This window comes from Pristiophorus japonicus, chromosome 7, assembly GCF_044704955.1.
Source record: "Pristiophorus japonicus isolate sPriJap1 chromosome 7, sPriJap1.hap1, whole genome shotgun sequence".
Lineage (NCBI taxonomy): Eukaryota > Metazoa > Chordata > Chondrichthyes > Pristiophoridae > Pristiophorus > Pristiophorus japonicus.
Window position 1 is genome coordinate 176,158,002 of NC_091983.1, and position 25,662 is coordinate 176,183,663.

Here is a 25,662-nt window from a genome sequence, read left to right on the forward strand (position 1 = left end):
TTTGCTATCAAAACTGAACTGAATATTGTAAGCAATATTGTAAGATCACACAGAATATTACAAGGTTCCTTGTTAATGGGGATTCATTGTTAAATATTTTGTGGTTTATTTTTATAATTGAGAAAGCTGAAACCTGATTTTGTTGTTTTCTTTTTGCTATCTCCTTCACTGGTATTTTCAATTGATACTGGGAGAATAACAAATCAAGCAGTATGCAAATACATTTTTTTTAAAGCTAACTTTATTACAAATAAAAATGCTGCTTCAATTTCATTTCATTAGTTTGTAATCTGCTGAATAATCCAGAACTCTGTATACTTGGCACTACAGATTATTGACACTTCTGGGATCTATGTAACACTGAAAACTGCCCTCTACTTCCTCCCTCCAAATAATCACTGCAAATGTGCATTCTGTAGTCAGCACATTGACCTGGGAATTGTGAGATCTTAGTTCTATTTAAAGCCACTCAAGTCACGTGGGGATGATGTATGTAATTCATGCAGCTGAAATACTGTATGTAGTGCTTCTTCTCAACGAGTAGCCTTGGGCAGGAGTTCAATAATTGTTTTGTGCTTTAGCCCACACAAAAATGCCTGGATTTTTTTTTACATTTAAAAGACAGAATGGTTTCTCTTCCATTGCTACTGATTTTTTTTGTCTTCAATCACTAACTTCTCTTGGACTAATTGTGGCTTAATTTCTGTGGTGAGTCTGGTTACAGAATGTTTTTCCTCCTTGGGGAATATAGTGTAGCTGTTTAATTCTACTTTAAAAAAAACTTAAATGCGATTAATCTCAGTGTGTTATATGTATGCAGTACTGGTAATAAAATCAACCATATTATTCTCTGGTAATCATTCTAAAATTTAAACCTAAACTGTTTGTTCTGAAATGTATGTTTTTGTATAATGCAACTATACAACTGCTTTACATGTGTGTTTTCCTCCTTGTTATTTTTACATGCCGTATGTATTTATGTTTCAGATTGAAGGTCAGGGACATGGAGCAGTGTTTGACTGCAAATGCTCCCCTGATGGGCAGCATTTTGCATGTACTGACTCCCATGGGCATCTTCTCATCTTTGGCTTTGGCTCGAGTAGTAAATATGATAAGGTATGAAGTAGAATAAAATGTAATTTGTCGCATCATTTTTTTCTGTTTGTGCTGGTAATGAGCATTTTCTAATTCTTTGAAACAACAGCATTGCAAATACATTCAGATTATATCATCGGTTAACCTTTTCATTACGTAAGAGTTTAATTCTCCTTGCTATTAGTTCAGTATGTGGGTAGGATATTAGAGGTCAGAAGAGTGCAGTTCAAAGCTATCCAGACTTGTGTTTCTTATATAGTCTGTCTATTCATAACAGATGAATGTTATCAGTGAGAAAATAGATAACTTTTTTTAAAGAAATCAGCGAATCAAATTTTTGGTGATGCAGGAGGCATTTTTTCCTCAGTGTGTAAAGCTAAAGAATTAAAAAAAAATTAAACGATCATTGTAATCCAACAACAATTTGTTAAGACAGGTTTTCTTTAATTTTACACACAAGAGGGGAAAAATATTGTAGAGGGACAATATTTTTTTTCTGTTCAGTTGCTTAATTATAATAAAAATATTGGCTTTTTATTGTTTCTATGAGTATTTTGACAAGGTTCCGCACAAGAGATTGGTGTGCAAAATCAAAGCGCATGGTATTGGGGGTAATGTACTGACGTGGATAGAGAACTGGTTGGCAGACAGGAAGCAGTGGGTCGGGATAAACGGGTCCTTTTCAGAATGGCAGGCAGTGACTAGTGGAGTGCCACAGGGCTCAGTGCTGGGACCTCACTCAGCTCTTTACAATATACATTAACGATTTAGATGAAGGAATTCAGTGTAATATCTCCAAGTTTGCAGACGACACTAATCTGGGTGTCGGTGTGAGCTTTGAGGAGGCGCTAAGAGGCTGCAGGGTGACTTGGACAGGTTAGGTGAGATGGCAGATGCAGTATAATGTGGATAAATGTGAGGTTATCCATTTTGGGGGCAAAAACACAAAGGCAGAATATTATCTGAATGGCGGCAGATTAGAAAAAGGGGAGCTGCAACGAGACCTGGGTGTCATGGTTCATCAGTCATTGAAATTTGGCATGCAGGTACAGCAGGCGGTGAAGAAGGCAAATGGTATGTTGGCCTTCATAGCTAGGGGATTTGAGTATAGGAGCAGGGAGGTCTTACTGCAGTTGTACAGGGTCTTAGTGAGGCCTCACCTGGAATATTGTGTTCAGTTTTGGTCTCCTTATCTGAGGAAGGACGTTCTTGCTATTGAGGGAGTGCAGCGAAGGTTCACCAGACTGATTCCAGGGATGGCTGGACTGTCATATGAGGAGAGACTGGATCAACTGGGCCTTTATTCACTGGAGTTTAGAAGGATGAGAGGGGATCTCATAGAAATGTATAAGATTCTGACGGGACTGGACAGGTTAGATGCGGGAAGAATGTTCCCGATGTTGGAGAAGTCCAGAACCAGGGGACATAGGGCCCAAGTTTCCACACGATAAAAAACCGGTGCCCCTCCGAGCTGGGCGCCCGTTTTTCGCGCCTAAACTCACGCCGATTTTGTAAGTGGGTGGGGGCGGGTACTATTTAAATTAGTTTTTTTCCTGCCGGCAACGCTGCGCGTGCGCGTTAGAGCGTTCGCACACGCGCAGTGTGAAAAAAACATTGGCACTCGGCCATTTTTGTAGTTCTTTGTAGCTGTTTAATTTTTGAACATTTTTTTTAATAAAAGCACATTGCCATTAGCACTTGCAGCCTTCTCACTGTCTTCCCCCCCCCCCCCCCCCCCCGGTGGGAAAGAACGGGTGCCTCCTCTCCCCCCGCGGGAAGAACGGGCGCCTCCCCCCACCCCCCACGGGAAAGAACAGGCGCCTCAGGCTGACTGCAGCATTCTCTGCCTGAAGCACTTTCACAAGGTAGGAAGATGGTTTATTTAATCTTTTCTTTGCTTATAAATGTTTATTCAGGTTGGATTTATTTGTAGAAGTATAAATAAGGATTTATTATAACATTTAATGACTTCCCTTCCCCTCCCCCCCCCCCCCCCCCCCCCACCTCGTTCTGGACGCCTAATTTGTAACCTGCGCCTGATTTTTTAATGTGTAGAACAGGTTTTTTCAGTTCTACAAAAATCTTCACTTGCTCCATTCTAAGTTAGTTTGGAGTACGTTTTCACTGTGGAAACTTTGAAATCAGTCGTCAGTGGCCGGACACGCCCCCTTTTGAAGAAAAAATTCTGTTCCAAAGTAGAACTGTTCTACCTGACTCGAACTGCAGAAAAAAAAATGTGGAGAATTGCGATTTCTAAGATAGTCCGTTCTCCACCAGTTGCTCCTAAAAATCAGGCGCAAATCATGTGGAAACTTGGGCCCATAGTCTTAGGATAAGAGGTAGGCCATTTAGGACTGGGATGAGGAGAAACTTCTTTAGTCAGAGAATTGTTAACCTGTGGCATTCCCTGCCGCAGAAAGTTGTTGATGCCAGTTCATTGGATATATTCAAGAGGGAGTTAGATATGGCCCTTACGGCTAAGGGGATCAAAGGGTATGGAGAGAAAGCAGGAAAGGGGTACTGAGGGAATGATCAGCCATGATCTTATTGAATGGCGGTGCAGGCTCGAAGGGCTGAATGGCCTACTCCTGCACCTATTTTCTATGTTTCTATTAAGAGTCAACCACATAATGTGGGACTGGAGTCACAGGTAGGCCAGAGCAGATAAGGCTTGCAGTTAGATGTTTGCATCAATTTAGCAGATTTCATGGTAATTTTCTGGTACTTGCCCACCAATGACCAGATTTATTGAATTCGGTTTCCCACCTTGTCATGGTGGGCTTTGAACTCATGACCCCTGGGTCTAGTACCACAACCAGCATCTGAAGATTTTTCTTTTAATGAGAAGAGAAGATTGAGAAATCACACAATTCAAGTCGTTAAAATGTTGAATTAATGGATCATAAGAAGGCTTTTTGCCTGTAGTTGGTTGCTGTATAGGGGACATAGATTCAATATAGTGAACTTACATTCTAGGCTCGAGATTTTCCGGAATGTATTTTCTCACGGTTATAAGTGGAATCAGATTTGGTGCTAATTCACTGAATTTAAAAATAAAAAGAAAAGTTGAATGGTTATCTGGCAGGATGTGGAATTGAAGGTTACAGAGTTAGATCAAATAGTTATGGAACATTTGTGGTATGTTGTTTAGTAGATGGCAAGGAGAATGTTTGTTGTTTTGGAATTTTACCTGGTTTAAAGTGTCCTCCTCAGGAATTTTGGATTATGTTACATGCTGGTCTTGGCCGTGTCTGGTACATTGGAGGGAATGGGTTTCATGGCCTTTTTCCATGCCGCAGTTTGTTGCTTTTTCATATTTTATTTTAAAACATTTATTAATTAAGTTAGCTATTTTATGGTTGCATAAATCTGGGTTTTATTAGTGCGTTCTGTTTCTCTTTTTACTTCAAAAAAGAAGAAAAATGTGTGCAAAATGATGATATAGATATTGTTGTTTTATCCCCAATTGGGCGGTTTAAGTGTTATTTGAAAGAATGACTGCTTCCTTTATTGCTACTGAGGTAATCAACATTTTTTAGTTTTAAGAAAACATTGTTGGCACAAATTTAGTCCACAAATTGTAGACATGCCCGCCAGGTAAATATCTAGCACTGGTTTTATAAAAGATCTATATTTTAGGTGTTTTTTTTTGGTATTATCAAAGTAAGCACTGATGTTAAAAATTTCATTCAGGTGCTTTTATTGGTTTAAACCTAAAACACAACAGATTTTAGGAAACTGCTACACAACATGCAGTTTAGTATGAAGAACAATTTAATATACTACATTATACTACAAAGTGTGAGGTCATGCACTTTGGCAGAAAAAATCAAAGAGCAAGTTATTATTTAAATGGAGAAAGATTGCAAAGTGCTGCAGTACAGCGAGACCTGGTACTTGTGCATTAAACACAAAAGGATAGTATGCAGGTACAGCAAGTGATCAGGAAGGCCAATGGAATCTTGGCCTTTATTGCAAAGGGGATGAAGTATAAAAGCAGGGAAGTCTTTCTACAGCTATACAGGGTATTGGTGAGGCCACACCTGGAATACTGCGTGCAGTTTTGGTTTCCATATTTACAAAAGGATATATTTGCTTTACAGGCAGTTCAGAGAAGGTTCACTAGGTTGATTCTGGAGATGGGGGGTTGACTTATGAGGAAAGGTTGAATAGGTTGGGTCTCTACTCATTGGAATTCAGAAGAATGAGAGGTGATCTCATTGAAACGTATAAGATTATGAGGGGGCTTGACAAGGTGGATGCAGAGAAGATGTTTCCACTGATGGGGGAGACATAGAAACATAGAAAATAGGTGCAGGAGTAGGCCATTCGGCACTTCGAGCCTCCACCACCATTCAATAAGATCATGGCTGATCATTCACCTCAATACCCCTTTCCTGCTTTCTCTCCATACCCCTTGATCCCTTTAGCCGTAAGGGCCATATCTAACTCCCTCTTGATCAGCGAACTGGCATCAACAACTCTCTACGGTAGAGAATTCCACAGCTTAACAACTCTCTGACTGAAGAAGTTTCTCCTTATCTCAGTTCTAAATGGCTTACCCCTTATTCTTAGACTATGTCCCCTGGTTCTGGACTTCCCCAACATCGGGAACATTCTTCCTGCATCTAATTGATTCCAGCATTTTCCCCACCACTGATGTCAGGCTAACCGGTCTATAATTACCTGTTTTCTCTCTCCTTCCTAGACTAGAACTAGAGGGCATGATCTTAGAATAAGGAGCCGCCCATTTAAAACTGAGATGAGGAGAAATTTCTTCTCTGAGGGTTGTGGATCTGTGGAATTCGCTGCCTCAGAGAGCTGTGGAAGCTGGGACATTGAATAAATTTAAGACAGAAATAGACAGTTTCTTAAACGATAAGGGGTTATGGGGAGCGGGCAGGGAAGGGGAGCTGAGTCCATGATCAAATCAGCCATGATCTTATTGAATGGCGGAGCAGGCTCGAGGGGCCGTATGGCCTACTGCTGTTCCTATTTCTTATGTTCTTATTAATATCAAGAAACACAGAGGACATTGACTGTTGATGAACAATTGTGTGTCAAAAACTGACAATGTCTTCAAAATGATTGTTGATGACTATATTTATCATCAATATAGAGTTTAACCCAATTTATACATGTTCAACAAAATTTGCTAAAATAGAAGTTTGGATTTAAAATTATGCCAAATTAAGGCAAACCAAAATATATGTTACTATTTCTGGTGCCATCCTAAATGAAAAATGAATCTACAGATGTTTGGCATATGAAATAAAGTCTGCCTCTTTCCCATCAACGCAAGTAATTCTGGGTCCACACAGAAAGTAACTATTTAGCATGCATTAGCATGTAATTTAATTGCTTATCTCTTCTTCTGTTATTTTTCCACTCACTACTGCCACCTGGCCATGCACTTCTTGCAGCTGAGAGGACAAAATGAGAACCCTGCTCCCAGGTCCAAGCCATTGCTATTTTTAACTGATCAGAAGTGTTCAGTAGTTGACTTCGAGAAAACTCTTTGCATGATTTCCTTTCACACACCGCCCCCACCTTCCTTGCCCCAAACTAGAAGGGGAGATCCTAGCCTTAAACTGGCACCTCTATGCAGCTGTGTAGCTGAAATCTGAAACTCAGTAAAGCAAGGGGATTAAATCTGCATCTTGCCTTTCTATGGCACTGTGTGTTGACCCACAGTGTTGCTTCACAGAAACCATGTTGGGCCAATCTTTTCCCCCTTCAAAACACAGCAGAAAAATACTCAATTTTATTCATGATAACAACATGGGACACACACTGCAAATAAAACAAGTCTGCCCTTACAATTTTGATTCTCGTTTTCTGAAATGGGAATGCAGGTACAACGTCCCGAATCCTCAGAACTGAATCCTTGCTGACTTTTGGGTTTTTCCGATTTTCAGACAAGAAAATCAGTAGTCTGAAGTCCGGAAGCCTTGACTGAATCCGTGCCGGATTTTGGGTTTTGACTAAAAAATGTCTAGTTTTCGGACAATTCCGGTTTTCGGTGTTCCGGATTCGGGACGTTGCACCTGTATGTTTAATTTCCTAGCACAAATGTCCCTCACTTTTTTTGAACTAAAAATTCAGAAGACTGAAGTAAAAATGGTTGTAATTGGTTCATTTATGTAGTTTGAATTTGTTTTTTTTTTAAATTGAAATAATTTTATCAAAGCTTTCGAAATACATTCTAACATCTTTTGGAATCTCCTGCTGTAGATTTCTGATCAGATGTTTTTCCATACGGATTATCGACCCTTAATTCGCGATGCCAACAACTATGTCTTGGATGAGCAGACACAGCAGGCACCACATCTTATGCCGCCTCCATTCCTGGTGGATGTGGATGGCAATCCTCATCCCCCAAAATACCAGCGACTGGTACCTGGCCGGGAGAACTGTAAAGATGACCAACTCATCCCACAAATGGGCGTGTCTGCCACAGGTAACGTGAAGAGAAAAACTCCAAGAGTAGTTAAAGACTGATCCAAGATTACGGCATGCAATGTTACAAACTGAAATAGATGATTACTATACTGAACTTCGTTAATATTCACTTATAAACGTTGACATTTTTATTGAAACACCTGAGATAGACATATGGGGCCTGAAATTGATGGACGTACCGCCCAAAAATGCAAAATTGGTCAAAAAACACCTACAATACTGCCTGGCAGAAAATTAATCAGTGACATACCGCCGGGTGGTATGTACATCGCCTGCTCATGCAGACCGTCGACATACCGCCCAAAAGTGCAAAATTCATGACATACCACCAACATACTGTAAGGGAAAATGGGAAGGCTTCTCCTCCCACGAGCGTGCCCCCTGATATAGAGGGTCGACGCTCGCCACAATCCACATAGCAGTTCTCGAAGTTAGCAGACAGAGACGGATGGCAAAGTATAACGATCTTTTATTACGAACGTCCGGCAACACCTCTCATCACAGCCGTCTGTGAGTGGAGATGCTCTCCGAACAACACAATCATACAACTTTTATACATTTCAAAAACCCCTCCGTTCCCTGGTAAGACCTCCCTAGATCTCCAATTGGACTACCTTATCAGTGCTACTTTGAATTGACAGGCCAAGACCCTCGTGACCACCTTAGGTCGTGACTTGAATTACTTCATTCGGTCAGAATTTGTTGATTCTCCTTGATGCCCGTGAGTCTGCCTCGAGCCTCTTCGCAAGGTCTTATCAATGTCTGTTTAGGTTCTCACATCGTATCCTGTCGGAATATTATTGAATTAATAACTTCTGGAGTCTTGGTACAAGGCTGAAGAGAAGCCTTTTACCTCCTTCTGGGTCGGTGCAGGAACCAGCACTTTAACCCTTGTCCCGCTGGTACCCTAATGCCAAATTTCTCTTACAATTCCCCCCTTTTGGCCCTTGGCTATATGCCAAGCTGGCCATATTTCCCGATAACTATCTCCCTGTAGGAGAGTTCCAGATAAGTTCGTTCACCTGGGTGGCCATCTCCCAAGCTTTGGGACCTCCTGAGACCTTCCCCGCAGAGTTATATAAAGTAAGTCCTGCCTGTAGGACTGCTTAAATTTTCATCCCTTATAGCCTTAATCATAGTGCGTGCCCTGACGTATCGTTTGGCTTGTTTAATTCGTGCACATGTTAATTCCATCATGACCATCAGAACCAGGCCCTGTATTACTACAAGTACATGTGATATTAGTCTTATCCATGGGTGAATTGGAATATTAAGTCCAATGTCTCACAGCTTTGAGTACCAGGGATGATCAGCCAGCATTGCGTCAGTGTCTCTCTGTAGGTTGCCTACTTCTTCCATCAGCTGGATATACTGTCATCTTTGATTCTGGATTCCTTGCACCAAACGTAATTGTTCCTCATTTAATTCCGGTATCTGTTTGCCTTGCGGTTCCCATACTGCCTCCTTGTACCCCTCTCGGAGGGTATCCGTGACTGTTCCATGAATGATTTCCGTTGTCTCGGGATGTATGTGATATCCATTTATGTCTATTTCTCCCTTGGGTCTGAAACAGAAGTTAGGGCTAATGAGGACACGGGGTGACTCCTCCCCTGGTCTTAATCGTCAGATTGGCTGCTCCCGTGCCACTCTCCGTTTCATCGCGGGCAGCGACGGTCTCAAGATCGTGTTCAAGAGGAGTGATACTCAGCATAGATCTGTTTATCTGGTGGAATCCACAATCATCATTCGTCATTCGTGGTGTACCTCGACATAAAACCACCTTGGTTATTTTTATAGCAGTCGGTTATGTCAATGCCTCTGGTACTATTGTTAATTTTAATCACCCATCTGGCAGGCTGATGGTAACGCAACCGAGTTTGGTTTCTTACTTCACCGATATTATCGATCTGGTATAAGGGGTCTCCCTTTGTTACATCATACTGAGGTATGGACAGCACGAATCCAATCATATTCACCCGCCCAATAATATATCTGAATTTTGGCACCCATGCATGACTATTCCTTCGTACCTCACATGTGTTATTCATTTTTTTTATCTGGAGTCCAATTGTTAAGTATGCTGTTTGGGATCCAATCTGGTATGTCCCCATTTTGGAGTTGCTCCAAGTTATGTTGTATTTCACTTAATATCCAGGCCCCATACCCGGAGCAAACTATCTCAGCTTGTAATTGTTTACTTATGTTGTTCCCCATAGCGTGGATCAAATTTATTGTATTAACATACTTCTGTAATGTATTGGCCACCTGTAACAGTTCCCCTTCCGCGCCATCTCCCAACCGTGCTTGTAGAGCTTGGTTATCCATGCCCCTATGCAGTGAACCCCTAAAGATTTGCGTTAAGTTATTAACCCGGCCGTCTATTGTATACAGGTCTATGGAATTCATCGTCGTAACCCCTGCCGCATAACCCGTGCCTAGTGTTTCCAGTATTCCCCTTTTTGTTCGACCTTGTTCTGTTCCCTTTCTGACATTAAATTTCAGAGTAGTGGATTCCGTCCGAGCCTTCGAGGATCCGTTGTATCAGGTTCTGGGAAAGACTTATAGTTTCATTCCCACAGAAGCTAGGAAGGATGATATCCATTAGGTTTAGGTTAAGTAGTCGCTGACGCACCCCAAATTATATCCTTTCTTTAGATTCTTTCATTACTAGCCCCCCTTTGGCTCCAGTCTTTATGGACGGGCTTATTGGGCGGACTTGCGTGGTTGTGCTGGGAAGAGTTGTTGTCGGGGCAGCGGTAGGGCTTCCTTTGGGTGTATTTGGTGTCCCGGACCTTTATTTCGGGTCCACTACATTGTCATCTTTCCTCCACACTCCATCCGCCCCCCTTTTTAGGTTGTATTCCTTCTTGTTTGCACTGCGCACAATCAATACCGGCTTCTCCGTGTTATTACCGTGTCACGCTTCGGGACATGCACCTTATATTCCAGAGACCTCCCTTGATCTTCATTTTATCCCACTGGCCAGTTTTCCTAAACATCCTAGGGTCCCACCCCCCTTTTTGCTCCGTTCTGTTCTCGCCCTTCTGTTTCTTGCGGGTTGGATTTGGCTGCTTGTTTTGCAGCTTCGTCCGCCCAGGCATTCCATCCAGTTGTATTTCTGCGCCCTTCTCCTTTTGGTCCTATGAACTTGCTCCTGTCCTCGGAATCTACTGGCGTCCATGGCATCGGCAGCCTGCTGCATTACAACCTTACTTAATACACTATACATAGCCATGTGTTAAAATAAGTTCTGTCCTTGCTCCAGCCCTTGGCTGCTGGGATGTATATTTTGTCAGTTAAATTAAACAAAGCCCCATAGTTCATGTAGTTGTGTCTTTCCTGCGTGTGCAATATCTCTCGTAGTCTGCCTGTATTATCCAGTGCTTGCGTGGGCCTTAAGGTTCCCAGTATCCTGAGTCTCCAGAGTCGAAGTAGCCGCTGCGATCCCATCTCGGTGAGTGTTTTATCTGCAAATTTTAAACAGATAGCCTGGTCGTCACCAGGTGTTAGGTTCTGGTCGACTCATCTTTTATCCTGCATGTCGAGGTCACTCTGTGAAATCGGAGGCAAGGGTTAGGTTGGGTTTGTGGACTACACTTACCCACCGTGGGGTACATTGGCTCTATTGCCATAGGTGATGGTGCTATGCCTACGCACTGTACTATCCGTCTGGTCTCATTTAAAAAAAAAAAAATCTCTTCCAGCTTATATATCTTAGCTTTTAACTCTTGAATTTGTTTTGTTTGAGTATCTTTCTTTGTTTGAGTATCTTTCTTTTATTTGTATCAGGCGAGTATTATTACATAGGTTAGTTCTGTTTTATTTTTATTCTGACTATCCCACCATTTCCTCTATCTGTCAGGTGAGTTTTTTATTCAGAAATCCAAATTAATAATGTCCAGTATAAAACAGCTGTCAATGGAAAGGGTTAACTCCTTTACAGGTTTATAAGAAGGCCTGATGTCATTACGTGACTTCGAGTAATCATCCGAAATTTTTTCCAAGTCTTTGTACCTTCAAAACTTGCTTAGAAATTAGGAATCCGTTAAAACAGCAGAAATCATTAGTAAAACCGTCATAATAAAAGTCTTCTCATCAGGAAAGACAGCATTTTAGATTAAACTCCAATTTTTTCTTAACTTCTAATTCAAGTACTTGCCAAAGACTTTTAAAAAAATTGATTTAAAACGAGACCACACATTTTTAATAGCTATTTTGTTTAATGAAATCCAATTTTAAAATTCAGTAAGATTTTCTAATTCCCAGTTTTTTTCTTTCTGTGCTGAATTCGCATAGCTTAGATCTTTTCTCCTAGTTATTTTCAAAATCCTCCTGCTTATTCGGGACTTTTCTTGATAAACATTGTCCATTTTGGAAATCTTTCAAACTGCAGTGAAACTTTCTCGTAATTTAAAATCATTATCAATGGAGAGTGTCTTTTACCTCTTCAAATTCTTTTTTTTTTCAATTTAGTAAGTTATGTCTTTTTCCATCGCAAACACCCCTTTTTTCAGCACCTATTTAGTATGTTAACGTCTTTTTTTTCAGATTTCCTTTCTTCAAATTAGGTTTTGTATTTTACACAGAGGGCTTGTGTCTCCGTAAATTTGTTAATTTAAAATCATCAGACAATCGAAGACACTTTCTTTCAAATTCATTCAATTTGTTTTCTTTCAAAGTTGCGTCTTTATCTTTTTTTTTCATAACTAGAACGGAGTCTAGCACATAGGCTTTGAGGGCTGCTTTTCGTTATCTCAAATGTTCCAGTTTCAAGGCCGTTACAATGTCCTTTTTTCTAAACTGCTGAAGCTTGCTGTTTTAACATTTTTTTTTTTCAAAAGTCCCTTTTACACCTTCGCAGATAGTTCGCCACTCGCCCAGGAGTTTGACCTGATCCCTGAAGGTATTTCTAGATTATTTCCAAACCTTTTAGTTTTATTCCTCTTTTTTTTTTAAAGAGATCAGATTTAATTTAATATTTTTTTCTAGTTTGAATCCATCTCAGTATTTTGCTGTGCTTTCTCTTAATATCTCAAAATCCCAATTCAAATTTTGTAATGCCAATCTTTATTTAAAACACTTTTTTACTGAGCTAGAAGCTTTCGTGTCAAGGTTTTACACAAAGGAACATGGGAGCGTACTTCCCCAGCCCGCAGCCTCGAGAGACCCTCGCAGGCTTTTTTAAAAGGCATTCTTTATCTCATTCCTAGACTAAATTTATGTCTTTCAACCCAATGTAATCAATGATTGCGTGTTTTCTGTCGACAAGTAAGTGAGCGTGTCAAATAAATTCTTTTTTTTTTAAACCACCGGGGCCATGTATTTTTTATCTTTTGCTCAACAAACCTATCCTTTGTGCATTTCCTAGCTCCGTAACTTATCATCCGAATAAATCCACACCTGCGTTTCTAACTTAAAATGTCTTAAAACTTCCCACATACAGGACAACACTACAAAGGGTTAAAAAAACTTCCACTCTGTCTGGAAAAAGTGGGTGGAGCTAAAACAAACAGACAGCTCCACTATTTTTCCAAACAGGCTTTCAGACACATGAAAAATTCATTCCGCAGTCAAAAAATCACATAAGCACTCTCACTCAAAGACAGACATTCACAAAAGTCTCTCTTCATTCAACAAAGCTTATTAATTGTTTGGCCAGCTCTATTTTTGGATCCATGTGTCACTTAAGATAGTCGCTATCAGTTTTTTTATGGCATTACGTAGTTACGCAAGTTACAATTAATGATTGGTTTTATTCGCCTTTTTATTAGCCGAGTTACCCACCTTACCTTGGGGAAGGTGTAGGGGTCTTGGGCATTCCCTTTAATTCGTGTTAGGTATGCAGGACATTATCTATATATCTTTATGTCTTCCCTCGGTGCCGTACACGCATACTGCCACGCTTCCAGGTCAATATGTCTCGTCCCTGCACCGTGCGCTCGTACCGCTTTGGGTACCCTATATCTTATAAGAACATAAGAATTAGGAACAGGAGTAGGCCATCTAGCCCCTCGAGCCTGCTCCGCCATTCAATAAGATCATGGCTGATCTGGCCGTGGACTCAGCTCCATTTACCCGCCCGCTCCCCATGCCCCTTAATTCCCTTATTGGTTAAAAATTTATCTATCTGTGATTTGAATACATTCAATGAGGTAGCCTCAACTGCTTCCCTGGGCAGAGAATTCCATAGATTCATACCCTCTGGGAGAAGAAATTCCTTCTCAACTCGGTTTTAAATTGGCTCTCCCGTATTTTGAGGCTGTGCCCCCTAGTTCTAGTCTCCCCGACTAATGGAAACAACCTCTCTGCCTCTATCTTGTCTATCCCTTTCATTATTTTAAATGTTTCTATAAGATCACCCCTCATCCTTCTGAACTCCAACAAGTAAAGACCCAGTCTACTCAATCTATCATCATAAGGTAACCCTCTCATCTCCGGAATCAGCCCAGTGAATTGTCTCTGTACCCCCTCCAAAGCTGGTATATCCTTCCTTAAGTAAGGTGACCAAAACTGCACGCAGTACTCCAGGTGCGGCCTCACCAATACCATATACAGTTGCAGCAGGACCTCCCTGCTTTTGTACTCCATCCCTTTTGCAATAAAGCCAACATTCCATTCGCCTTCCTGATTACCTGCTGCACCTGCAAACTAACTTTTTGGGATTCATGCACAAGGACCCCCAGGTCCCTCTGCACCGCAGCATGTTGTAATTTCTCCCCATTCAAATAATATTGCCTTTTACTGTTTTTTTTCCCAAGGTGGATGACCTCACATTTTCCGACATTGTATTCCATCTGCCAAACCTTAGCCCATTCGCTTAACCTATCTAAATCTCTTTGCAGCCTCTCTGTGTCCTCTATACAACCCGCTTTCCCACTACTCTTTGTGTCATCTGCAAATTTTGTTACACTACACTCTGTCCCCTCTTCCAGGTCATCTATGTATATTGTAAACAGTTGTGGTCCCAGCACCGATCCCTGTGGCACACCACTAACCACCGATTTCCAACCCGAAAAGGACCCATTTATCCCAACTCTCTGCTTTCTGTTCGCCAGCCAATTCTCGATCCATGCTAATACATTTCCTCTGACGCCGCATACCTTTATCTTCTGCAGTAACCTTTTGTGTGGCACCTTATCGAATGCCTTTTGGAAATCTAAATACACCACATCCATCGGTACACCTCTATCCACCATGCTAGTTATATCTTCAAAGAATTCCAGTAAATTAGTTAAACATGATTTCCCCTTCATGAATCCATGTTGCGTTTGCTTGATTGCACTATTCCTATCTAGATGTCCCGCTATTTCTTCCTTAATGATAGCTTCAAGCATTTTCCCCACTACAGATGTTAAACTAACCGGCCTATAGTTACCTGCCTTTTGTCTGCCCCCTTTTTTAAACAGAGGCGTTATATTAGCTGCTTTCCAATCCACTGGTACCTCCCCAGAGTCCAGAGAATTTTGGTAGATTATAACCAATGCATCTGCTATAACTTCCGCCATCTCTTTTAATACCCTGGGATGCATTTCATCAGGACCAGGGGACTAGTCTACCTTGAGTCCCATTAGCCTGTCCAGCACTACCTCCCTAGTGATAGTGATTGTCTCAAGGTCCTCCCTTCCCACATTCCCATGACCAGCAATTTTTGGCATGGTTTTTGTGTCTTCCACTGTGAAGACCGAAGCAAAATAATTGTTTAAGGTCTCAGCCATTTCCACATTTCCCATTACTAAATCCCCCTTCTCATCTTCTAAAGGACCAACACTTACTTTAGTCACTCTTTTCTTTTTTATATATCAGTAAAAGCTTTTACTATCTGTTTTTATGTTTTGCGCAAGTTTACTTTCGTAATCTATCTTTCCTTTCTTTATTGCTTTCTTAGTCATACTTTGCTGTTGTTTAAAATTTTCCCAATCTTCTAGTTTCCCACTAACCTTGGCCACCTGATACGCATCGTACCCTCGCACTGCCGTGCTACCTATACGCGCGCATCTTATGGTATACCTTTGACCTCCTTCTCCTTCCGCCCTTAGATCGTCCTTGTCCTCTGTCTCCGTCCCTCTGGGACTCGCTATAGATGGTTCTTTGTACAGATATCCTTCCCTTGCGGTTTACAATGCCACAGCTCTAACTTGAAGGTGGTAAATTAAAACATACCCATCCCAACAGCTGGGTCATTGTTCCGTTTGGGAAGTCTGTACCCTGCTCACAGCGCCAAATGTAAGGGAAAATGTGAAGGCTTCTCCGCGGACGAGCATGCCCCCTGATATAGAGGGTCGATGCTCGCCCCAAGTAGTTCTCGAAGTTAGCAGACAGAGACGGATGGCAAAGTATAACGATCTTTTATTACGAACGTCCAGGAACACCTCTCATCACAGTCGCCTCCAAACAGCACAATCATGCAACTTTTATACATTTCAAAAACCCCTCCGTTCCCTGGTAAGATCTCCCTAGATCTCTAATTAGACTACCTTATCAGTGCTACTTTGGATTGACAGGCCAAGACCCTCGTGACCACATTAGGTCGTGACTTGAATTACTTCATTAGGTCAGAATTTGTTGATTCTCCTTGATGCCAGTGAGTCTGCCTCGAGCCTCTTCGCAAGGTCTTATCAATGTCTGTTTAGGTTCTCGCATCGTATCCTGTCGGAATATTATTGAATTAATAACTTCTGGAGCCTTGGTACAAGGCCGAAGAGAAGCCTTTTACCTCCTATGGGTCGGTGCAGGAACCAGCACTTTAACCCATGTCCCGCTGGTACCCCTACTGCCAAATTTCTCTTACAATTCCATCGAAAATGCATACTGTCCTGGAGAAGGTGCTTTTAAGTCGATCTTAAGGGGGCAGTATGTACACAGAGCTTGCCAGGTTTGGTTGATATTTATAGTTCTTCACAGTTTGATGTATTTTTAAATGGATTGTAGTATCTTCAAGTGTTAGGCAATAATATAAATGTTCCACTAAAGCCTAATTTACTCCTTTATGAATTAACTATAATAAAAATTTTATTTGTGTCTCTGCCCGCCCAGTCACTCCCTCCTCCCTCCCCCCCCCCCCCCAGCAATCTCAGGCCACCCCACTGTGATCTCTCTTTTCCCCCCCCCCCCCCCAACAATGATCTCTTCTTCCCCCCCCCAAACATAATGCTCTCAGGCCAGCAGTCTCTGGCCCCTCGGGTGGCTGGGGGGAGGGAAGCGGAGCATCACAGCAGCGTGTGCAGAACTCGGCAGCCAAAGATTACCGAGTCAAGAGGCCTCTCTGCTGCACATAGAAAATATGTGCAGGAGTAGGCCATTCGGCCCTTCGAGCCTGCACCGCTATTCAATGAGTTCATGGCTGAACATGCAACTTCAGTACCCCCTTCCTGCTTTCTCGCCATACCCCTTGATCCCCCTAGTAGTAAGCACTACATCTAACTCCTTTTTGAATATATTTAGTGAATTGGCCTCAACAACTTTCTGTGGTAGAGAATTCCACAGGTTCACCACTCTCTGGGTGAAGAAGTTTCTCCTCATCTCGGTCCTAAATGGCTTACCCCTTATCCTTAGACTGTGACCCCTGGTTCTGGACTTCCCCAACATTGGGGACATTCTTCCTGCATCTAACCTGTCTAAACCCGTCAGAATTTTAAACGTTTCTATGAGATCCCCTCTCATTCTTCTGAACTCCAGTGAATACAAGCCCAGTTGATCCAGTCTTTCTTGATAGGTCAGTCCCGCCATCCCGGGAATCAGTCTGGTGAACCTTCGCTGCACTCCCTCAATAGCAAGAATGTCCTTCCTCAAGTTAGGAGACCAAAACTGCACACAATACTCCAGGTGTGGCCTCACCAAGTCCCTGTACAACTGTAGTAACACCTCCCTGCCCCTGTACTCAAATCCCCTCGCTATGAAGGCTAACATGCCATTTGCTTTCTTAACCGCCTGCTGTACCTGCATGCCAACCTTTAATGACTGATGTACCATGACACCCAAATCTCGTTGCACCTCCCCTTTTCCTAATGTCTCACCATTCAGATAATAGTCTGTCTCTCTGTTTTTACCACCAAAGTGGATAACCTCACATTTATCCACATTCTGCTGCATCTGCCATGCATTTGCCCACTCACCTAACCTATCCAAGTCACTCTGCAGCCTCATAGCATCCTCCTCGCAGCTCACACTGACACCCAACTTAATGTCATCCACAAATTTGGAGATACTACATTTAATCCCTTCGTCTAAATCATTAATGTACAATGTAAACAGTTGGGGCCCCAGCACAGAACCTTGCGGTACCCCACTAGTCACTGCCTGCCATTCCGAAAAGTACCCATTTACTCCTACTCTTTGCTTCCTGTCTGACAACCAGTTCTCAATCCATGTCAGTACACTACCCCCAATCCCATGTGCTTTGACTTTGCACATTAATCTCTTGTGTGGGACCTTGTCGAACGCCTTCTGAAAGTCCAAATACACCACATCAACTGGTTCTCCCTTGTCCACTTTACTGGAAACATCCTCAAAAAATTCCAGAAGATTTGTCAAGCATGATTTCCCTTTCACAAATCCATGCTGACTTGGACCTATCATGTCACCTCTTTCCAAATGCGCTGCTTTGACATCCTTAATAATTGATTCCATCATTTTACCCACTACCGATGTCAGGCTGACCGGTCTATAATTCCCTGTTTTCTCTCTCCCTCCTTTTTTAAAAAGTAGGGTTACATTGGCTACCCTCCACTCCATAGGAACTGATCCAGAGTCTATGGAATGTTGGAAAATGACTGTCAATGCATCCGCTATTTCCAAGGCCACCTCCTTAAATACTCTGGGATGCAGTCCATCAGGCCCTGGGGATTTATCGGCCTTCAATCCTATCAATTTCCCCAACACAATTTCCCGACTAATAAGGATTTCCCTCAGTTCCTCCTTCTTACTAGACCCTCCGACCCCTTTGATATCCGGAAGGTTGTTTATGTCCTCCTTAGTGAATACCGAACCAAAGTACTTGTTCAATTGGTCTGCCATTTCTTTGTTCCCCGTTATGACCTCCCCTGATTCTGACTGCAGGGGACCTACGTTTGTCTTTATTAACCTTTTTCTCTTTACATATCTTTCGAAGCTTTTGCCATCCGTCTTAATGTTCTCTGCAAGCTTCCTCTCTAATCAAACCCTTTGTCCTCCTCTGCTGAGTTCTAAATTTCTCCCAGTCCCCGGGTTCGCTGCTATTTCTGGTCAATTTGTATGCCACTTCCTTGGCTTTAATACTATCCCTGATTTGCCTTGATAGCCACGGTTGAGCCACCTTCCCTTTTTTATTTTTATGCCAGACAGGGATGTATAATTTTTGTAGTTCATCCATGCGGTCTCTAAATGTCTGCCATTGCCCACCCACTGTCATCCCCTTAAGTATCATTCACCAATCTATCCTAGCCAATTCACGCCTCATACCTTCAAAGTTACCCTTTAAGTTCTGGACCATGGTCTCTGAATTAACTGTTTCATTCTCCATCCTAATGTCGAATTCCACCATATTGTGGTCACTCTTCCCCAAGGGGCCTCGCACAACAAGATTGCTAATTAATCCTCTCTCATTACACAACACCCAGTCGAAGATGGCCTCCCCCCTAGTTGGTTCCTCGACATATTGGTCTAGAAAACCATCCCTTATGCACTCCAGAAAATCCTCCTCCACCGTATTGCTTCCAGTTTGGTTAGCCCAATCTATATGCATATTAAAGTCACCCATGATAACTGCTGCACCTTTATTGCATGCGCCCCTAATTTCCTGTTTGATGCCCTCCCCAACATCACTACTACTGTTTGGAGGTCTGTACACAACTCCCACTAATGTTTTTTGCCCTTTGGTGTTCTGCAGCTCTACCCATATAGATTCCACATCATCCAAGCTAATGTCCTTCCTAACTATTGCATTAATCTCCTTTTTAAACCAGCAATGCTACCCCACCTCCTTTTCCTTTTATTCTATCCTTGCTGAATGTTGAATACCCTTGGATGTTGAGTTCCCAGCCCTGATCATCCTGGAGCCACGTCTCTGAAATCCCAATCACATCATATCTGTTAACATCTATTTGCACAGTTAATTCATCCACCTTATTACGGATACTTCTTGCATTAAGACACAAAGCCTTCAGGCTTGTTTTTTTTAACACCCTTTGTCCTTTTAGAATTATGATGTAGTGTGGCCCTTTTTGTTTCTTGCCTTTGTTTACTCGGCCTTCCACTATTGCTTTTTACCTTTCTACCATCTGTTTCTGACTCCATATTACTTCGCCCTATCTCGCTGCATAGGTTCCCATCCCCCTGCTATATTAGTTGAAACACTCCCGACTGCTCCACCGGCTGCACTCTGCTCGGCTTACCACCGAGAGAAATTCGATGAAATTCCCGCCCACTCAGCCCCAGCAGTACCGGGCGATAAAAAATGATGCACTGCCCGCGGAATGCCGAATAATGGGCGGACCATGTGTTTGCCCAATTTCGGCCCCATTACCTGTTAACAGCTGTTAATTTGCTACATTTTTTTCTGTCCTTTGGTTGGGACTTGTATCACTCACTTAATGTCCGTGTAGCTCCTAAACACTACATGGAAGATAATGATTTCACCAATAAATCAATCAGTGTCAATGACTTGGCAAAACCTCATCACATTTAAGTTGTGCTAAGTGAAGTATATTATTCTAAACTTAAGAAGATCAAATATATATCTCGGGCATGTTACAGACCATGCTGGAACCATACAAATACATGGGCCTTATTGTCTTGGCCAGGATAAGTGTGTAGGGTGCAGTAACCATTCATGTTCTATGTGGCATTCAGAGGGTCAGATGCTGCTGTTGTCAGATATGTATATAACACTGGGGTTTTTTTTGTTTAAATGTTGGCGATTGGTAAGATATTGTAGATCAGTTGAGATTCTGCAAAGTTACCTATTTTGGAAAATGTGAACTTTTTACCAGCAGGTCTAATGGTGATTATTTACTAATTCTTCATGTTATCTATTTTTGCTTACTCTTTTGGTTTTTCTGTTTGTCACTATCTCTTAGGGTTGAACCAGGTTCTTAGTCAGCAAGCAAGCCATGAAGTCAGCCCTTTAGACAACATAATCCAACGACTTCAGCAGGAACAAGACCAGAGACTGACTACAGGTACCAACAACGCCTTGAACAGAGGAAGAATAGGTAGGATAATTTAATAACCGATTAATAAATGCATTATTGTAGGTTTTAAAACAGCAGGAAAATTAGCATGGTATAGTTTTTATGCCATTCAACCGTCTGTCCATAAATACTAAATTGTCACCTCAAAGCCTTTTGCAGGATTTGATTGGCTCTCGGGTGTCTTCCATTACATTAGACATCAAGGTCCTTTCTAAAATAGACATGAACTGTTGAATTTTGGTCAGAAATAGTTGTCTGCCTCAAAACTCTTGTGAAGACTTACCAAACTTAAACACCTATTTCATTCTTTCTTATTCCTGTGAACCTCTTTTTAACAAAGACATTCCTTTGTGCATTTGGAAACATTTTGAACACGGTGCTGTCACTGGAATAAAATAAATTAAATAAATTTAGTGGTCAGGATTTCACACCATTTCACCATCAACTTTTTGGCAGACCCGAGGTAGGAACTGGGTCAAGAATGTGTTCTGCTGTGTTCCCACTCATTTTTATGTACCTCTGGTGTATATTGTAATCGGGTAGAAATTATGGAGCTATGTCATCTGATATATTTTCCATCATTTATACCATAGCAGTGTAGAACAAAAGGGACACCAATTCATCACTTGTATCCAATGTTGCTGTGGTAGCAGAACAGGAGGAGGTGAAGGGTAGGCTTAAATTTTAAATGTCAGGTAGCCTGTGACATCAATCACTCTGCAGTTGATCACAGAGATTATAGAGCGGAATTCAAAATAAATCTCTGGTTTACTAGCAGTTCTGAGGCCACCGGCTGCATTTCATTCCAGCACGCCTCTGATGTCTGTCTGACTCCAGACTCCTTGCCACACGGCTCCAAAACTATTCAAGTGGCCCTGAGACTGGAGAATTGGCTAGGGTCAGGGCTCTATCTTTGTGGTGGGGTGGAAGTTCTACCATACCAGAGATTCAACTGCAAATCTGCAAAAGTGATTGTATCACTGTCCCTGGGTTTGGTGGGGTGGGAGTGGGGGGAAGGTGGTGGTGCGAGTTGCCCAGAGTTTCCAATCCTGATCGCTATCCAGTGATCCACTGCTGAAAATATATATAAGACCATAAGAAACAGGGACAGGAGTAGGCCATACGGCCCCTTGAGCCTGCTCCGCCTTTCAATAAGATCATGGCTGATCTGATCATGGACTCAGCTCCACTTCACCGCACGCTCCCCAGAACCCCTTATCCCCTTAGCGTTTAAGAAACTGTCTATTTCTGTCTTAAATTTATTCAATGTCCCAGCTTCTACAGCTCTCGGAGGCAGTGAATTCCACAGATTTACAACCCTCTGAGAGAAGAAATTTCTCCTCATCTCTGTTTTGAATGGGTGGCCCATTATTCTAAGATCGTGCCCTCAAGTTCTAGTCTACTCCATCAGTGGAAACATCCTCTCTACATCCACCTTGTCAAGCCCCCTCATAATCTTATACGTTTCGATAAGATCACCTCTCATTCTTCTGAATTCCAATGAGTAGAGGTCCAACCTACTCAACCTTTCCTCATAAGTCAAACCCCTCATCTCTAGAATCAACCCGGTGAACCTTCTCTGAACTGCCTCCAAAGCAAGTATATCCTTTCGTAAATATGGAAACCAAAACTGCATGCAGTATTCCAGGTGTGGCCTCACCAGTACCTTGTATAGCTGTAGCAAGACCCCTGCTTTTATACTCCATCCCCTTTGCAATAAAGGCCAAGATACCATTGGCCTTCCTGATCACTTGCTGTACCTGCATACTATCCTTTTGTGTTTAATGCACAAGTACCCCCAGGTCCCGCTGTACTGCGGACTTTGCAATCTTTCTCCATTTAAATAAGAACTTGCTCTTTGATTTTTTTTCTGCCAAAGTGCATGACCTCACACTTTCCAACGTTATACTCCATCTCCACTTAGCCTGTCCATGTCCTTTGGCAGATTTTGTGTCCTCACACATTGCTTTTCCTCCCATCTTTGTATCGTCAGCAAACTTGGCTACGTTACACTCAGTCCCTTCTTCCAAGTCATTAATATAGGTTGTAAATAGTTGGGGTCCCAGCACTGATCCCTGCGGCACCCCACTAGTTACTGGTTGCCAACCAGAGAATGAACCATTTATCCCAACTCTCTGTTCTCTGTTAGTTAGCTAATCCTCTATCCATGCTAATATATTACCCCCCACCCTGTGAATTTTTACCTTGTGCAGTAACTTTTTATGTGGCACCTTCTGCCAAATGCCTTCTGGAAGTCCAAATACACCACATCCACTGGTTCCCCTTTATCCACTCTGTTCATTACATCCTCAAAGAACTCCAGCAAATTTGTCAAACATGACTTCCCCTTCATAAATCCATGCTGACTCTGCCTGACCAAATTTTGCTCATCCAGATGTCCTGCTACTACATCTTTAATAATGGTCTCCAACATTTTCCCAACCACAGATGTTAGGCTAACTGGTCTATAGTTTCCTGCTTTTTGTCTGCCTCCTTTTTCAAATAGGGGCATTACATTTGCAGTTTTCCAATCTGCTGGGATCTCCCCAGAATCCAGGGAATTTTGGTAAATTACAACCAATACATCCACAATCCCTGCCGCTACTTCTCTTAAGACCCTAGGATGCAAGCAATCGGGTCCAGGGGATTTATCTGCCTTTAGTCCAACTATCTTACTGAGTGCCACCTCCTTAGTGATTGTGATTGTGTTAAGTTCCTCCCCCCTCCCCCATAGCCCCTTGACTACCCACTGTCGGAATATTGTTTGTGTCCTCTACCGTAAAGACTGATACAAAATATTTGTTCAGAGTTTCTGCCATCTCCATGTTCCCCATTAGTAATTCCCCGGTCTCGTCCGGACATCGGGAAGGAATAAGGATTATGCTCACCTGAAATGCCCTCCTGTAGTGGAATAGCACGTTGATGCAGTCAAGGTTCACAAACGAGTAATGGTAACCTGGGTGATGTAGTGGAGGGTAGCTATCCCTTGAACCTGTGCCCCAGGAAACCATCAACACTTTCAACAGTGGAGGGAACAGAATTGATAAGTAATTTGTTACTTGACAATTAGTTCTTTTCAATATTCAACTTCTCATGGCATTATTGAACGAGCAGTGAGTTTTCGTGGTATCGTGGCCAGCATTCTGTCCTCAAAAACGTCCTTCCCAAAAATATACTATTTCATTTAATTTGCTGTTGGTGGGATCCTGGTGTGTGAAAGCTGGGTGCTGTATTTGCCTGCAGCTCAATAAACGTTTTGGCATTACTAACTGGGTGCAATCATTTTTTGTCCTTTTCCTCTGCTCCTAGTCGGGCTATTTATAGTTCTGTCTTACTGAGCCCTTTTAGACATTCTGAAAACTCTTGTTTGCTACCTCTCAATTTACTTTAAATTTAAAAAGTTTGAAAACAAACCTGTTTGTATGTGATATTCTAATCCTGACTTTTGTTGTCACCACTGTTATATTTTTAAACATTTACTCCAATATGTTCCTTGTTTAGTCACTTCCATAACAAGCCCAGGCTCCCTATGAACTGGAATATGTATTTTCTGATTCACTGTCTAGTTGTAGCAAGCCCAAGGGTCAAATAGAATCCTTTGTCACTGTATTTCAGCTTTCAGGATATATCACATTCCTTATGATTTCCATAACTTCAGAAAGCTAAAGAATGCCCATTCTATCAAGCAATGCTGTCGGCTGTGAACTACCAAACATATTTATTAGCAATAATTAGATAAGTCAACAATGGCAGAGCCAAGCAGCAGATTTACAGTAATACACAAGCTTAGACATAATAGAAAATAACACATAGTTGGATTTCCTGTGCTAAAACTCAGCAACACTGGACATAAGATCACATACAATAACCTTACCACGGGAGTTCGCTACTTACACTCCATGTAGTCTCTGTGTCTGTGTCTTTCCTTCATAAAGACTGAAAAACTGGCTTTGGACTCTGCTGCACATTCAAAATCCTTTGAAGATTGCATGGGATAAAGGAAATTAAAAATACATCTCTCAGACTTAAATAGAGCTGCCAGTGAAACATATAAGCCTAGACAATTCCCACGGCCGCTCAGCTCCCACTGTGAGCCCATTCCAGATCCCAGGGACAGGCCCATTTAATTAACATGAGCAGATGTCTGTAGCTGTGCAAAGAGGAGCACCCAACCTGCTGAACTAGCATTATCTCGGAAGTGACACCTGCTGCCCTGAGAGGGAGCAAGAGACCACTTGGAAAGGTACGCTGAATTCAAAATTCATGTTGTCCCGTATTGGCAGGCCCTTTTCCCAGCAGCAATTGATCCTTCTAAGATTGATTGCCATTTGCTTTTCTAACTTTAGTGTCTACTTGAAGCCCAGAAGGAAATCTGAGCCTGCGCTCAGTTGGGCCTGTCGGGTGCATCAGGCAGGATTCCCAGCGTAATACTCCCAGAAATGTCCCCCAAACTGCTCTGATGATGTGGCGGGAGGGAACGCAGGTAGAGGAAGTGCCTGCCCCGAGATCAATGGAAAAAGAGTGGTGCACTGTAAAGGCGCCCATCTTGAAGGGCAACCGAAGTAATTGGGGTTTGATCTTGCGTGCTAGGCATCCCTTAGATTGGAGAGTTTCAGAGAGCCAGGCAGCAAGGCCATGGAGGCCTGTGAAATTCAGTTGTACCTTCATTTGCAGCCTTCCCATGGATCTGTGGAGACTGCTGTTCTCCAATAGAAAGCTCCGGATCTGGCAGCCTGTTCTGAATCAGCAGGCCTTCAAACCTGGAGCTGTGCCTGCATTCCTGCTCCTTTGGTCCTGGTGCAACTCCCTGCCAGGGGATGGGCCTGCCCCAGGGGTGGGACCAGACCATGCAAATGACATATTGCACTAAATATGAATCCTCTAAAGGCCTGGACAGGCAGTGTACTACAGTTCAGACAGCATGTCCAGCACCCAAGCA

The 25,662-nt window shown here is 42.3% G+C and overlaps 1 protein-coding gene across 2 annotated transcripts in view; it reads left to right on the plus strand.

Annotated features, from left to right (window-relative positions):
• Positions 1-25,662, plus strand: part of phip (pleckstrin homology domain interacting protein) — a 249,777-nt gene that overhangs the window by 121,280 nt on the left and 102,835 nt on the right. For both annotated transcript variants that reach the window (XM_070885586.1, XM_070885587.1), the window contains 3 exons: positions 988-1,116; positions 7,330-7,555; positions 20,610-20,744. In XM_070885586.1, coding sequence (XP_070741687.1) covers positions 988-1,116; positions 7,330-7,555; positions 20,610-20,744 — 490 coding nt within the window. The remainder of the gene's footprint in view (positions 1-987; positions 1,117-7,329; positions 7,556-20,609; positions 20,745-25,662) is intronic.